At 39.8% G+C, this 17,091-nt stretch overlaps 1 protein-coding gene across 1 annotated transcript; it reads left to right on the top strand.

The window, feature by feature from the left end:
* The first annotated feature begins 15,304 nt into the window (after positions 1–15,304).
* LOC149185545 (uncharacterized) lies at positions 15,305–15,892 on the top strand. The gene has a single exon (XM_089409077.1). It carries the CDS (start codon positions 15,305–15,307, stop codon positions 15,890–15,892), a length of 588 nt encoding a protein of 195 aa, XP_089265203.1.
* Positions 15,893–17,091: the final 1,199 nt, after the last annotated feature.

Raw genomic sequence — 17,091 nt, 5'->3', positions numbered from 1 at the left:
ATACAAAAGTGGAAACTCTATTGATACTGGATCCCAAGCAAACTTAATTTCAGATTCCTTTGTAAAGAAGCTAGGCTTAGAAACCAAACCACATCCAAAACCTTATCCACTTGGATGGATACATGATAAAGTAAAACTGAATGTAACTAAGCAGTGCAAGGTTAAATTTGTGATCATTTCTAAGTTAGTGGATGAGGTAAAACTTGATGTGATACCATTGGATATCTCTAGCACAGTGTTAGGGAGTCCATATCTATATGATGGAAAGGCAATCTTTTTCCATCATGAAAACAAATACCAAATCACAAAAGATGGGGTAGAATATATTGCAAGGGCTCATCAAACTAAAATCAATGCCAACCTTGTAAGTGTAGGACAAATGAAGAGGTTGGTGAATTCCAGTAAGGGTTGCATGCTTATGGTTGTAAGGGGGAAAGATGCAGAATTATCCGATGCTTTCTAGGGTTGTGATCATGTGCATAAAAATGAATTATGTGAATTAATTTCTAACTATGATGAGATGTTTCAAGAACCAAGGGGATTACCTTCGAAGAGGGAAATCCAACATGAGATCCATTTGCAGCATGACACTCCTTTACCAAATATTGGCATGTACAGGATGTCGACCATTGAGATGGAGGAGATCAAAAAGCAGGTGCAGGAACTATTGAACCAAGGGGTCATCATACCAAGCACTTCTCCATGTGGCTCAAAGATTGTCTTAGTGCCGAAGAAAGATGGAACATGGAGGATGTGCGTGGATTATCGAGCACTAAACAAAATCACAGTGAAAAATCCTTACCTTCTTCCCCACATTGAAGACTTATTAGATCAGTTAAATAATGCTATCTATTTCACCAAATTGGATTTGTGTAGTGGTTATCACTAGGTCTGAATTGCAGAGTAGGATGTGTGGAAAACCACCTTCAAGACCAAACAGGGGTTGTTCAAATGGATGGTGATGCCATTCGGACTTTGCAACGCTCCAGCCACTTTCATGAGGGTCATGAATGATATCTTTAGGCCTTTCATTGATGAATTTGTTCTTGTATATCTAGATGATATTCTTATCTTTAGTAAAGGTTGGAATGAACATGTATGCCATGTGAAGAAAGTGATTGATGTATTGAAAGAAGAAAAACTCTATGTAAAATTGTCAAAGTGTGAGTTTGGGAAAACCTCTTTGGTTTACCTAGGTCATATTGTTGGTCATGGTCAGCTAAAAATTGATCCTTCTAAAGTTGAAGCAATTGTAAATTGGCCTAAGCCTATTAGTGTAAGCGAGGTTCGAAGCTTTTTGGGTGCAATACAGTATTGGAGGAGATTTATTTCCAATTTCTCTATTATTGTAGCGCCTTTACACACATTGACAAGTGTAAAGCAAGTCTTTCAATGGGGAGGAAAGCAACATATGTCCTTCGAAACATTCAAAGAAAAGATCAGCACCACACCGGTCTTGGCCTTACAAAATCTCCAACAGCCATTCGAGATCGAGACAGATGCCAACGGATATGCCATGGGAGCTGTACTGATGCAACAAAAGAAGCCGATATGTTACCATTCAAAGAATTTCTCTCAAGCTGTGATAAAGTATCCCACTTATGACAAGGAGTTATATGCCTTGGTCCAGTGTGAAAAAGTGGAAACACTACCTGATCGGTAAGGAGACCATCATCCATACGGATCATCAACCCTTGCAGTATCTTCAGTCACAAACCAAGTTGCAGCAATCTCGTCATTTCAGGTGGATGGGTTTTCTTCTGCAGTTTCATCTGGTAATAAAGTATAAGAAGGGCACTAGCAACAAAGTGGACGATATGCTATCTCTCCCTCCTATTTCTGCTTCTGTTATTTTGCATAATGCTTCGTTATCTTTTGAAAGTTATGCTGAACAACATGCTAACAATGATGACTTTAAGGAGATTTATGCAAAACTAACCCATGGTTCACAGGTGGACAACTATCATTTGCAGGGGAAACTGTTGTATCACCCTAGAAAATTGTGCATACCCACAGGAGAAAGGGTACATGTAATCTAGGAGGCCCACAATTCCCTTGTGTCTGGTCATTTTGGTGTTGAAAAAACCTTGTCTCATGTACAAAGATTTTGTTTTTGGCCTCATATGAAGAACATTGTGACTCGCTATGTAAAGGTATGTGTGATGTGTTTTGTTTCAAAGCCCTCTAATAGAAAATTCGGGCTCTACACACCACCCCCTATTCCGAGTCGTCCATGGGAAAGTGTGTCGATGGATTTTGTAGGAGGTTTGCCTTTGTCGAGAAAAAGTCACGACTATTTGTATGTCGTCGTTGACAGTTTTAGTAAGATGTATATTTTTATGCCTTGTAAAAAGAAGATCACTATAGAGTAGACTGCTTATCTTTTCTTTCAACATGTTTGGGTCCATTTTGGGTTGCCCACATCGAATGTGTCAGATCGGGACTCTTGCTTTCTCCCTGAGTTTTGAACCAACTTGTGGAAAATGATGGACACCAAGTTGAAAAGAAGCACAAAATTTCATTCACAGGTTGACGGACAGATAGAGGTTGTCAACCGCACCGTGGTACACTTGATGCGAGGTTATTGTGGGAAAAATCCTAAGTTGTGGGGTGAGAATCTTCCATATGTGCAACATTCCTACAATCGAGCAGTGCACTCATCTGCGCATCGTTCACCATTTGAGACATGTTTTGGCTACTTACCAAAAGATCCTTTTGATATGGTCTTTGGAAGAGAAGATGACTGCAGTAGACGTGATGAAATGGACAAAGCACAACGATTCATTCAGTGGATCCAGTTGATTCACCAAGTAGTACAGGAGCAATTGGAGAAAAGTCAAGTCTGGTACAAGGCTCGACATGACAAACACCGAGTTGACCATCAATTTCAAGTGGGCGACAAAGTGTGGTTCCATATCAGAAAGGAAATGATGAAGGGAGAAGGGAAGAAGTTGCGACGAATCCGATATAGTCCGTTCACCATCTTGGAAAAGATTGGAAACAATGCTTTTCGTCTCGATTTGCCGACATATATGTAAATGTACTCCTTAGTTAATGTGGAAAACTTAAAGATGTATGAGACACCATTGATTATGGACATCGAAGAGGTGGGCACAGTTCCTACAGTTGATGACTTCGCACCAGATTATCTTGATGAGTTACATGAAGACATCATCCTTGACAGAAGAACCAAGACTTCACGATGGGGAGATGTGGAATACCTTTGAGTTGGTTTCAAGGGGATGCACCCTAGCAAGGCAAAATGGCTGTAAAAAGAAAGAGTGAGGGAACAATTCCCTCACTTGCCAATTGAATGATAAATATTTTGGCGGTCCAAAAGCTCCTCAATGGGGAGGATTGATCCAGGTGGATCTCTAGACACCAGTAGCATGGAAAAGGCTCAAAATTAAAAATGGCAGAAAGATGATTAACTTGACATCAGATTGAAGTGCTCGTCGCCCTGATTCCAATGGTGTGAACGACACTCGAATCCGAGTTCGGATGAAGGAGATAGAGGCAGTCAAAGTTTGGTTGAATTTTGCTGACTGGGCAGGATTAATGGAGACACAATTTGGAATTTTTTCGGAAAATGGAATCTGGCCAGATTCTGGGTGAAATTTTCGCCTGGTTAAAATGACTCCTTCGGTCAAAATCTGAATTTTCAAAAATGGCCAAGTTGTTTTATTTAACAAAAAAAATTATTAAAAAAAGGGTGGTGGGCCACCAACCCCGCCACCCCACTCTTATCCACATAATATATTAGTGAAGGGGCGGGCCACTACCCCCGACCCCTCCCACGTAACTATTGAAACGACGCGGGAAAGGTGGGCCGACCCTTGGGGCACGGACCCAACCTTCCACCCATTGACTATTAATGAGACACAACATGTAAGGAGAGGGGAAAGGTGAGGTGGGCGGGCCGAGCCCAACCTCCCTTCCCATTTTAAAATTTGATATGTCAAAAAAGGAGGTAGGGTTTGATTGCCCAACCTCCTCCATAATAACTGGATCTTTAAACCAACTCCACCAACGGATTTCTTGTGAAGTTCGCTACCATTTTGTTATTTAAATTCAGTTTATTAGTGCGCCCAGACAGAGAGGGGGAGCGCACGTAGTTTGAGGCATATTTTTGCAGGTCGGCTAGATTTTCACTTTATCAAATTTTGACAAATTTATATGGTTTTAGCATTTCTCGATGCCACGAACACAATGGCGCTATCTGTTTCTCCATCAGAGTTCTGCATTTTTCAACGTTTTTTTTTAGTATGGAGGTATAAAACTCCTTTTTGTAACTGATGCTTGTACTCTTCTTTCTCATGCCACTTAATGAATGAAGGCCTCCCCATTGATCGATCAGGGCCCGGAGACGTAGTCCAAGTCAGACGAACTCCGTTATCAAGCTTCTTGTCTTCTTTCATGCTTTATGTGTTTCTCCTCTTCTCTTATTTGCACATTAAATTTCTATGTTAAGCTACAATTTATGCATGTAATTATTTAATACATCTATAAGTAAAAGATTTTGGATCAATTTCTGGGTAGAGCAGCTGAATGCTGCCCAGATTTGCACAAATCTTGGGCTGAACAACGTACTTCTGGGAAAATTTGCGCAAATCCTGCTGGGAGGGTTGAATGGCAGGATTGCGCAATCCTGGAGCCCAACAGGCTATCAGAGAGGATTGCACAATTCCTGGAGGGAAGGCTGGTTGCCCTCTAGAAATGGACAATTTTCAAGGGGAAGCTACTCAACTTGCAACTGGACCAAGTTTGGGTAAGAAGCCTGTGAGGGTAATGGATCAACTGTGATCGACAAGCTGCCTTTGTGCAAGGAAAACACTTGAAGCTTAAGTACTTGACGAAGCAAGACAAAGTGTTGTGTAAGGTTGGTAGGGAGGCTCCAAAATAGGCTAAGGAAAAATTTTGGAGGGTGGTTGTAGCCACTACAACACTTGGCGACACACTGGTAGAACTCTAGCTCTCCGAATGGACCTTGTTCGTGAAAAGCAAGTCTAACACCTCCGAAAGTATTGTTCAACTCTCAACTCATCTTGGCTTCACACTAGATTGATTGTAAGATGTAGCATCCGCCAGACTCTTGGTCGATTGACACACATTCCAAGCCAAGGCAACACAGTTGTTTCGATTAGGGTTGAGGGGTATATAGGTGGACAAGCAGTATAGTCGTCAGAGTCTTAGTTTCATCTATAGCGTTGCTCCACTGCCAACAGGCCTGGATAGTACCCTGGTGGAGTCACATAGGAACACAAGCATGGCTCCGCTGCCAGCAAGACTGGTTAGTACCCTAGCAGAGTTACTTGCATCACCTCCATGTGCAGGAAGCCTTTCTCTTCTTTCTCCTTATTCATTTTTCATTTTGAATTGTTGACTTTTCATTTTTTCATTTTTCACTATGCATAAAACTTATTCATTTCAGAGGCGGAAGAGGGATCCCGACTTATTGAGAGAAGAAGAGGTTGTTCTAGCAGATAAGTAGTTTATTGTATCTCTGACGTGCCTGTTAAGGTTTTCCCCCTTACTTTACTCTACTTGACTGAGTTGACAAGGGTTAACCCAAAAAAAATCGACTAGAGAAGGTGACACTAGTTAGCGCACAAGCGTTGTGTTTACACCAAGGTTCACTTCGAACAATATGTATTTTCGTTCGACGTATCATGGACTAAAAGTAATAAGCTCATCATACAGAGGCAAGATGACAGATAACCAAGTAGTGATAGTTGTACAAGCCCTCTTGTACTTTACCGATCTCGCTTCAAGAGTCATACATGGTTTCATGCCAAACTAACCTATGAACGAAACAAGCGAACGAACTAACAAGCAACAAAGCAAAGCAAGATCAAAAGCAAAACTGAAAGCAAAGAAAGCAAACAAACAAGCAAACAAAGCACATAAGGAAACAAGCATGCACACAAACAAATGAAACTTCCAAGTAGTGATACTTCCAATGTAGCCACTGGCGCATTGGTAGACCCATGTTGGTGAAGGCTTGGTCCGCGAGCAAGCCAGTTGTGCAAACCAGTAAGAAAGAAAGACATAACAATGAAGACAACCACACTTCGTGATTCAAAGTGCCCACATGACATAAGTGAGTGCATGTGCATGACGGACTGTCCGCAGACTTGTCATGGTGCTATGTGACACTACATGCAACTTTGAAGCATAAGCACACTCTTGACTGTGACATGCAAGAAAATGAAATAAACAAAGATAACTTGCATCATGCATGAGTGCTTGCAATGTAAGACTAATCCAATGCATGAGAAATGGGATCATGTAGTTCGAGTGGAGGAAGTAAAATCTGAGTGTTAGATTGATCTTGAGTACATATAGATGAGTGATGAGGAGCCTTTAGTGTTTGAACAATTTCCTAATCGAAAGCTAAACCAACCTCAGGACAGCGAGGGCTTGACATAACCATCAGCTTGGGCTGAAGTTCCTCGATGGTCTATGGGGTTTCGACTTCTTTGATAGATGGATCTTCGTAGACTAGTGGCTTAGACGGATTAACAACGAGTGAATCAACATCATGATCAGATGATGAGGTGAAGCGATCATGACAACCAAGATCAGAAAATTCAGGATGTTGGTCGGCATCCTCATGGTTTGATGAATCACACAGAGGGGTATATGAGGAGGAAGGATGTTCACTTTCTGTGTTTCCAGAAAAATCAAATGAAAGTTCAAGTGGATTTCCAATGAATGATTGGTCCTCTCCGTTGTTGGATGATGGGCATACAATGTGTCTTGCAAAAGATCAACAATGGGTGCATCCGTTGATGAAGATACACATGCAAAATCATGGATGGTAGGTTCACCAATGATATTAGGGAAGAACAGATGGGGCTCAGACGGAAGGGAGTCATCCTTCATTGAGTGTTGATGCTCAAGCTCCCACTCATACTCTTCATGAATGACATCGCATGTTGGTTTTATAACACCAACTCTGTCAGTGGGTTGTTCCTTGTTCACAACAAGTGAAGAGTTCGGAATGGACGAACTCAAGACAACATCGTCCAGAGTAACACTCGGGTGTGAAGACGGAGGTTGTAGAAAAGAATGAATATGAGGACTTGAAGGAATCACAACCAAATCTGCATGAAAATTGAGTGAAGTGATGTTGGGAGGGTGTGAAGGATGAACATGTGTGTGAGCATGATCCTCAACATCACTGGGTAGTGGTGGAGCTGTTGAATAAGAGGAAGGCAGACAATCAGTTGAGACAGTGCCCGCTTCCACATGAGATTGCGCAGCTCCATCAATGAAGAATGTTGAGCAAGGCTTGATCTCAAACTTTCTCTTGGGACAGGAAAATTTCTTAAGGTAGTACTCGAACCAGTCCCAAAGATAAGAAAATTTCATCTAGCTCCTCGGAGCTTGAAACTGCAAGTCACGGAAGTGCTGCCAAAAATCAATAACGGATTCATGTGGAGCCCTCCGTTGCTGTAATAGTTTCCGGTCAAGATGGTCTAGATCAAAATGATAGAATGTGTCTTCAATAAGATCACAGAAGTGCTGAAATGAGTGAACGGTTTCAACCTGTAGGCTAAGCACCCAACGAAATGGAGATTCACGAAGTGTGTGTGCAAGCAACAAACTAGCTTGTTCGTCAGAAAACTCATTTTCCTCATGAATCATGGAAAGAAAGTTATGTAAGTGCTCAAGCCAGGCCACTTTGCCTTCACCATCATACATGTGAGTGGACAAGAGATCGAAAAGCTTCCCCGATATGGAGACATCTTAATGATTCGAAAAACACCTCGGGGGAAGAAGAATGCAAGACTCCATGAAAGATATGCAAAGGTTCAAAACTGGATGAGAGGACACAACTTGTCATCAGGCCCTTCTTCTAGTGCCATAAATGTTGACGTTGATGGACCCGCCAACATGTCAAGGGGATCTCCTTGGTAAGAAGTCCCAATTAGACCTTAGAACGTTTGGTGTAGGAGTTCCAATAGTGGGTCGTAAGGTAATGCCTTGACCGTGATGTTGCACGGAGGAAAGTAAGATAACTCTGTCAATAGCAAGGGTGTGACTGATGCAGTGAGTCAAGGAAGGTGTACGAGAGATTCTAACACTTAGAAGGGGAAAAGAGGTGAAGTTGAGTTCCAGGTTAAAAGTGATCATTCCCAACTCAGCTAGGAACACACAACACAAAAGGACATGCACAGCTTCTGGTGGAGCAGTCCACTTAGATGCGGAAGTCACATCATACAAAGTAAGATAACATGTACAACACTCACGGATCAGTCTGAGACAAGTGCGACAGTTGTTATAGCAAGGTTGATGTGAAAGGTCTATCTGATGTCTGACAGAGCAGTCTACACGGACGATGACAACATTAACAACATATCAACACATTAACAACAAGATTCATATAATTGCATGTAAATCAGTTCATACACAAGTACGTAAGTTAAACAACATATATCATTAAGGCAACTGGAGCATTCCAACTACAATAACAACATATGCATGAAAATGTGCTAGATATTATTATATAAAGAAGTGTAAGTCTCAATCATACAATACATCCATGTAAACCTACTAGCCCCAACAGTGGAACTTTACAGCCACATCTGTTTGCTCCTCCAAAGAGATGTACTAGCTTCGTGTAGTGGAGAAGCCAAGGCACATTATAACACTGTCCAAGCCTTCTTCAAGATAGTCTTAGTAGAAGCTTGGTTGACCAAAATCCCTTACAATGAGTTATGAGGGACTATTTATAGCAAAGGGTGGGGTTACCCTTGACATTCCCCTTTGTGATAGTTCAACTACCCTCATGAATCTTCACATACTCTATGACTGTTACATCCAACTGTTGAAACATGACTTACACTTGACATGACTTAACATTACAATATACATGTACTCATGTGAGACAACATGGCTTGAGCAAGCCTTGCAAGACATCACTGACACTCGGTCCGCTGTGGTGAGACCAACTCTTTGACATGATTGTGATGGTGAAGGTGGTGAGCTAATGCCAAGCTTGGTCATTTGTGATGGTGTGCATGCACCTCATGGTGACATCTTGTTGAAGCGAACTCTTGCCTCTGTTGCAACTGGTGCATTGGTTCAGCCCCTTCATCCAACTCATCTGCTAACATGCACATGGTCTTGTTGGGTACGGTTGAACCGAAAACACACTGGTGCATAGTGTCCGTGCTGATCTTCAAGTGTGTGATGGTGGTCATGCACATCAACTTACCGAAGTACATGTTTAGCCCTAGTTGGACTTGCTTCTTGTCTTCGCCTTGGTGAGTATGTTGAATGGGTTAGATTGCATGCGCGTGCTCAATGACATGCATGCTGTTGAATCCCTTGCATGCGATCAACAACATTTCTCACCATGTCTGCTCTACGTCAGCTGCTGGGATGGATCCTTAACTTGTACGGGCGCAGTTTCATTCGTGAGTGCATGTTGCACCCACTGCTGTTCCTGTTCCTGTTCCTATTGCAACTCATTCGTATGTCTGTGCAACTTCATGTTCTTCCTAAGTTGCTGCTTTAGCACATGCAACTCCTTAATTGTTCCATTTTTTGCCTTCATGCGATCTTCATGTTGTGCCATCACTTCATAGCCGAAGTCTCCAAAGTTGCTTTCATCATCAATGGACTTGCTTGAGCTTGCAACCTTGTTCTGCCTCCGCGTTGTCAACAACCCTCCTCTTGAATTCGTTGCATTTGGTATGCTGTCTTCAACTACTGTTCACAATGCTACTCACTGTTATGTTGCTGCTGTCATATCTTGATGTCCTTGTCTACGAACAACTTGACGTCTTCGTGGGTAGGCAAGTCCATGGAAAATTGATCGACTGCATCCCCAAGTGTGCTTTGAATGATCTCTTTGTGTCCACTCTCCTGGAAACCATTGTACATGTACTTTTGAGAGTTAGATGAACACCTGGGATACCTAGAGACATGGCAACACTCATGGCAAGCAATCTATCAGTCGAAAACCAAAATGAACATGAGATTTGACTTGCAACATACCTGGGTGCATAATCATGAAGGTTTCACAATTTCGACCGGGAGGCTGGGAGACCGACTTCCAAGACTGCACAAGGCATAGTATGGGCTGTTGGGAGACTAAAATACTGTTGGAACTACACAATGCACAGTCCAGTCTGGCTGCTGACTGCTAGGTTTGTGTAATGCACAATTCCAGTTGGGAAGGACTGCTGGCCTAGGGATAGATTTGCGCAATTTTTTGGGCCAAGCTGCAACTGTCCACCAGAAATGTGAAAAATAGTCCCGGAGGTTAGTGCTAGGAAGGAATACACAAATCTGGAGAGGAAGGTGAGCCTTCCTTTCCTAGATTGCGCAATGCAGCCTTGGTGAAGGCAGTGCCCGGGCCAAGGTTGGCCCAACTCGCCGACGGGAAATTGAAAGCAAGTAAGTCAGTTAATGCATGGTGACTAAGTGATAGTAGAAGTGATTAACAATGCATGCAAACATGAATGAAATATTTAGCAAACAAATCAATATGCATGTGGGTGAGGCAGTTCGCTAGTTGGGCGAACGTCCGTGCAAAACAATTTCATGCATGCCATAGCAGTGAGATAGAAACAAAAGCTGAAACAGATCTTGGACAAGCTAGTATACATGTAAAAGACATCAAGCATTCAAAGAAATCAAGCAAACAGTACTCCCACAAGTGAAAAAACAAAAACGACAGAAATGCAGCACAAGGCATGGGAAGCGGGCTTACCCCAAAACAACTGAGTTGAATGTGCCGACTGCTCCTAGATGTGATGTGGGATGTCAGAGCTACAAGGTTGATGTGAGGAATGAGCTCTACAACATTTGGTTGATGATTTTTGATAACATCGCAGTTGATGAGTTTTGATAAATTTGCCCAAATCCTGGTGGGAGGGTTGGCTGGCAGGATAGCGCAATCCTGGAGCCCAACAGGCTGTCAAAGAGGATTCCGCAATTCCTGGAAGGAAGGCTGGTTGCCCTCCAGAAATGTGCAATTTTCAAGGGGAAGTGATGCAGGAGCATCAGGACTTAGCCAGCAATGTGAAAACTTGTTCACATGTTGTGGCTAAACAGTTTGAAATTCACTGACTGATGGGTCAAAACTGGTTTGTACTGAGAGGGTTGGATCTCTCAACTAATTTGTTATAATTCATTATTGTAATAAGTCAGAGACTATCTTATTTTAGATTTAGAGATAGAGTTGTTAGCATAGGTGTGAATGAGAGGTAAGAAATAGAAGATTGTTGTTAGATCTCTTAAAAATATAAGATTGCTGTTAAATCTTGTTAGAGGATATATTGAGTGATAAAAGAAAGAAAAATGTAATGAGTGAAAGGATTAGAGAGAGGCTTGGAGTGGAGCGAGTGCCCAGAGAGTGTGTGGATTGTATTTTGTGGAAGACAGAGGTCTTTTTCCCCTTATAATTTGGCCAAGGCCGAGACCCTGTGTTATTATTGTGAATAAAACCAGTATTCCGTGCAACATTCCTTAATTGGCTCGTGGAGGACTCGAGTGCTTGGTTTTTCTTTTAAATCCATACAATATCAATGCAGGCTTGTGTATTTCATGTTTGTTAGCGAGATTGTTGCATTAAAGGATCAATTGGTGGGTGCATTGCTTCATTTTGGTTCCACAGATAAAAAAGCCCAAAATACACTAAGTATCAGGCTCAAACATAGTTAAACAGAGATTCCGGACCTCAAGTGGTTATAGGCCACAGTTTTATTGCTGTCGGGTCCATAGAACCCAATCACATCGTCCCTTTGTATCTCCCTTATCGCATCGCAAAAGCCATTTACATTGAGAAATCACGCCAACACTTAGCGGATTTAAGAAAATGGATTCAAAGGTTTATACAATGGACTGTTGAGTGCTATCAGGTTCAGCGGTGTTATTGCCTCGCCTAAGTGGAGCAGCCCTAATCCTTGCGACTTGCGATTGTCGATTTGTATCGCATCGACATATCGGAGTAGGTTAAACACATATTGTAAGCTTCCATCACGAATCATGATAGTGATCAATGACATCGCATCAGGTTGAAGGTTCGCGCCGATAGTCGAGAACTTCCTCCCGTCATTCGCCGATTTTGCGATTTGTTCTGAGCCGTTAGATCGCCAGATCTAGATCTGCGGTCAAGCCCATATAACTGTGTAAAAGGGGAACCAGTGCAATTTTAGTATTCCCAAAGGAATTTGGGTCCCAAAAGGGAAAATAAATGATTTCAAAGGCTCGGGGTTTCGATAGAGAGAAGGGGTGATTGTCAGGTTTAAAGATCCGTTGTGGGTTTTATTGAACCATCATTACTGCTGCACCATTTTTGGTATCAGAGCAGAAGAAAGAGTTGTTTGCAGCGAAGATGCCACCGAGGAGAGGAATTGGTCGAGGAAGACCAGAACCAAATGCAATTCTATTGGAATAGGTGTGGAGTTTGCATGCACGAATGGAGACAATGGAGATAGCCCAAAGAAGAGCGCCTGATGATGGAGCTGAGAGCTCTTCAAAATAATTTGCTGCGGATGTGGGAGAAATAGAGGAAGACAATGAAACTGCCAAAGTTCTTAAGATGCTGGCAAAAGTAGGAAGCAAACCTAAGATGGAGATCCCTATGTATGAAGGGAGTCTGAACACAAAGGAACTTATGGATTGGATTAGATCCATAGATCAGTACTTTGACTATGAAGAGGTTGAGGAGAATAAGATGGTGAAGTTTGTAGTCACCAGATTGAAGGGTCATGCAGCCATCTGGTGGGACGAGGTACAAACATCAAGAACGAGGAAAGGGAAATCTAAGATCAAGCAGTGGGACAAAATAGTAAGTAAACTGAAAGCCATGTTTTTGCCTAAAGACTATCATTTGAATCTTTTTAAGCAATTGCAAAATTTAAAATAGAAAGGAATGTCTAGATAATCTTCGGCGAAATCACATAATCAATCATTTGTCGACGCGTTTCGAACCAACTAGTGTGGTTCATCGTCAGGACAAGTTGAAGAACTGATCAGGTTTAGCTTGATTAAATAGGGTGTGCAGAGACTCCAACAGCTATATTGCAACGGCTAATTTTGACTAGATGATCATAGTCAAACCCTTAATTTTATTATTATTATTCGTTAATTGAATAATTCTTATTAATTAAATATAATGGTCATTATATCTTCATTTTCGTTAAGCAATCAATATTTATTATTATTCCCAAATTTATTTAAATATAAATAAATAGTATTAAATTATTATTATTGTTAGAAATTAGTTACAAAAGGTAACTTGTGTATATATTTATTAATAATTGTTTAAATCAAGGTCCAAAGGTAATAAATCATATCATCAACTAACCTATATTTATTTATTATTATTCCCAAATTATATTTAAATATAAATACATAGTATTAAACTATTATTATTCATAGAGTTTTGTTACACTAGGTAACTTGAGTATTTATTAAAATAATCGTTTAAATCTAAGGGTCCAATGGTAAATAATAAATTATATTTATTAATTATTTAATCGTAAAAGCCCAATCGAAATTAAATTAATAAGTTCTATACGATAATTAGGTCCATTAAATAATCTATATTTACTTAATAATATATAATTTTAATATTATTAAAATTAATAAAAGAACCATAATTATAGTGTATGTGTAACCATTAACTCAATGTTATTAGAATTTGATGATATACCAATAACATTGAGTTAATGGTTACACATGCACTATAATTATGGTTCTTTTATTAATTTTAATAATATTAAAATTATATATTATTAAGTAAATATAGATTATTTAATGGACCTAATTATCGTATAGAACTTATTAATTTAATTTCGATAGGGCTTTTACGATTAAATAATTAATAAATATAATTTATTATTTACCATTGGACCCTTAGATTTAAACGATTATTTTAATAAATACTCAAGTTACCTAGTGTAACAAAACTCTATGAATAATAATAGTTTAATACTATGTATTTATATTTAAATATAATTTGGGAATAATAATAAATAAATATAGGTTAGTTGATGATATGATTTATTACCTTTGGACCTTGATTTAAACAATTATTAATAAATATATACACAAGTTACCTTTTGTAACTAATTTCTAACAATAATAATAATTTAATACTATTTATTTATATTTAAATAAATTTGGGAATAATAATAAATATTGATTGCTTGATTTATTACCTTTGGACCTTGATTTAAACAATTATTAATAAATATATACACAAGTTACCTTTTGTAACTAATTTCTAACAATAATAATAATTTAATACTATTTATTTATATTTAAATAAATTTGGGAATAATAATAAATATTGATTGCTTAACGAAAATGAAGATATAATGACCATTATATTTAAATAATAAGAATTATTCAATTAACGAATAATAATAATAAAATTAAGGGTTTGACTATGATCATCTAGTCAAAATTAGCCGTTGCAATATAGCTGTTGGAGTCTCTGCACACCCTATTTAATCAAGCTAAACCTGATCAGTTCTTCAACTTGTCCTGACGATGAACCACACTGGTTGGTTCGAAACGCGTCGACAAATGATTGATTATGTGATTTCGCCGAAGATTATCTAAACAATGTTATGGATCAAAGAAGTCTAAATTCCTTAAAGGAATGTCTGTTAAGGAGTATACAAAAGAATTCTATAGATTGAGTATTAGAGCAGGGCATGTAGAAGATGATAAGGAAAATATAGCTGGATATATAAATGGGTTAAGGTATGAGATACAAGATGAGATTAGCTTGTTAAGTCTGAAAACTGTTGAGGATGCCTATCAAGCAAGTCTGAAGGCAGAGGAGAAAATCTTGAGGAAACAGAGTCAGAGAAACAGAGGAAAGAGCTCATTGAGAGGAAGAGGAGCTGCCAGATCCAAAGGAACACAACATCAGCATGAAGCAGGAAGTTCAAGTGGCAGACCACCATAGAGGGGTGAATCTAGTAGAGGAAGATTCGTGCCCAGAGGAAGAGGGTGAGGACGAGATGTTAGGTGTTATACCTGTGGAGAGTGGGGACACATGTCGTGGGACTGTCCTCATAACAAATTAGCAAGCCAGAGGGGTGAAAATGTAGCTGAGGCAAAGCCAGAACCACCTCAACTTGTGGAGAAAGAAGAACCCCCTGAAGAAGGTGAATCACTGCTATTTAGAAGAAATTTGCTTAGAGTAGAAAAGGAGGCTGGAGAACCTGCGCAAAGAAAGAACTTGTTCAAAACCACATGTAAATCAAAGGGTAAGTGCTGTAAGGTCATAATTGACAGTGGGAGTACTGACAATCTTGTGTCCATAGAGATGGTGGATAAGCTTGGGTTAGCAAGGATGGCACATCTTGCACCCTACAAAGTGTCTTGGTTACAGAAGGGCCATCAAGTCATTGTGACAGAGCAATGTAATGTTGAAATACAGATCGGTACATACAAAGATGTAATCCTATGTGACATAATGCCCATGGACGTATGTCATATATTATTGGGGAGACCATGGCAATTTGACCGGAAAGTGATTCATGACAGGAGAAGGAACACCTATACCATAGAGAAGGATGGAAGCAAACACATGTTATTGCCATTGAAGAATGATGTTGATAAAGGATTGCCTGAAAACAGTATCATGTTGATAAGTGGTAGAGAATTGCTACAGGAGGTCGACAAAAGTGAGGAGTTGCACTTCTCTATCGTAGGGAGGCCCAAGGTAATCTTAACTTCTACGAATTTAAATGATTTGCCTGAAGAAATTAAAGCTGTGTTAGATAATTTTATGGATATCATTGTGGATGAATTTCCGAATGTATTACCATCGGTTAGGAGTGTTATCCATCATATCGACTTAATACCAGGGGAAAGTCTACCCAATAAAGCTGCATATAGACTAACTCCTTAGGAAAACACTGAATTTGGAAGGCAAGTACAGGAACTGATGGACAAGAAGCTGATCAGGGAGAGTCTGAGCCCGTGTGCTGTGCCAATAGTACTTAGTTCGAAGAAGGGAGGAGAATTCCACATGTGCACAGATTACAGAGCTATCAACAAGATAACAATTAGGTACAGATTTCCATTGCTCAGAATGGATGATTTAATGGACTGTTTAAGTGGATCCAAATACTTTACTAAGATAGATTTGAAGAGCAGATATCATCAGATAAGGATTCGGGAAGGTGATGAATGGAAAACTACCTTCAAAACAAATAGTGGACTGTATGAGTGGTTAGTGATGCCTTTTGGGCTCACTAATGCACCCAGCACGTTCATGAGACTAATGAACGAAGTATTGAAGGAGTATGCAGGTAAATTTGTCATTGTTTACCTTGATGATATTTTGGTTTTTAGCAAAAGTAAAGAGGAGCATTTAGAACATCTTAAGTTGGTCTTGAGAACTCTACAGAGAGAGAAACTACTAATCAATTTGAAGAAGTGTAGTTTCATGAAGGAGGAGCTGGTGTACTTGGGATTTGTAGTTTCCAAAGAGGGCTTGAATATGGATTCAGAGAAGGTACAAGAAATCCGGAACTGGCCTACTCCCAGAAGCATATTTGAGGTAAGAAGCTTCCATGGACTTGCTAGTTTTTACAGAAAGTTTATAAGGGTTTAGTCAAGTTTGTGCACCAATCCTTGTGACAATCAAGGAGTTCAATCAACCATTTTGATGGAGAGAAGCCATGGACAAAAACTCCAAATTTCTGAAGAAGAAGATAACAGAAGAGCGAATTCTAGCATTGCCTAATTTTGAGAAAGTCTTTCAAGTAGAAAAAAATGCAAGTGGGGTAGCAGTTGGTGCAGTTCTAAGCTAGGAACAAAGGCAAATAGCATATTTCAGCGAGAAACTGAATGATGCGAAGAAGAAATATTCTTCTTATGACAAGGATTTTTATGCTATTGTGCAGGCATTGAAAAAGTGGAGGCATTACTTACTGCCTAAAGAATTCATCTTATATTCAGACAATCACGCTTTACATTTTATTAATAACTAGCCGAAGCTAAATTAGAAGCATGCTAAATGGGTAGAATTTTTGCAAACTTTTAATTTTGTAATAAAGTAGAAGAGTGGTAAGTCTAATAAAGTAGCAGATGCATTGAGCAGGG

This window comes from Pinus tabuliformis, chromosome 3_1, assembly GCF_031772625.1.
Source record: "Pinus tabuliformis cultivar Carrire ecotype Pingquan chromosome 3_1, CPIR1, whole genome shotgun sequence".
Lineage (NCBI taxonomy): Eukaryota > Viridiplantae > Streptophyta > Pinopsida > Pinales > Pinaceae > Pinus > Pinus tabuliformis.
Note: the sequence above shows the minus strand (reverse complement) of the source record. Positions and strands in the feature narration are given on the sequence as shown.

Coding starts and splice junctions, on each gene's coding strand:
- LOC149185545 (XM_089409077.1), top strand. CDS start 15,305: ATGGTGGATAAGCTTGGGTTAGCAAGGATGGCACATCTTGCACCCTAC.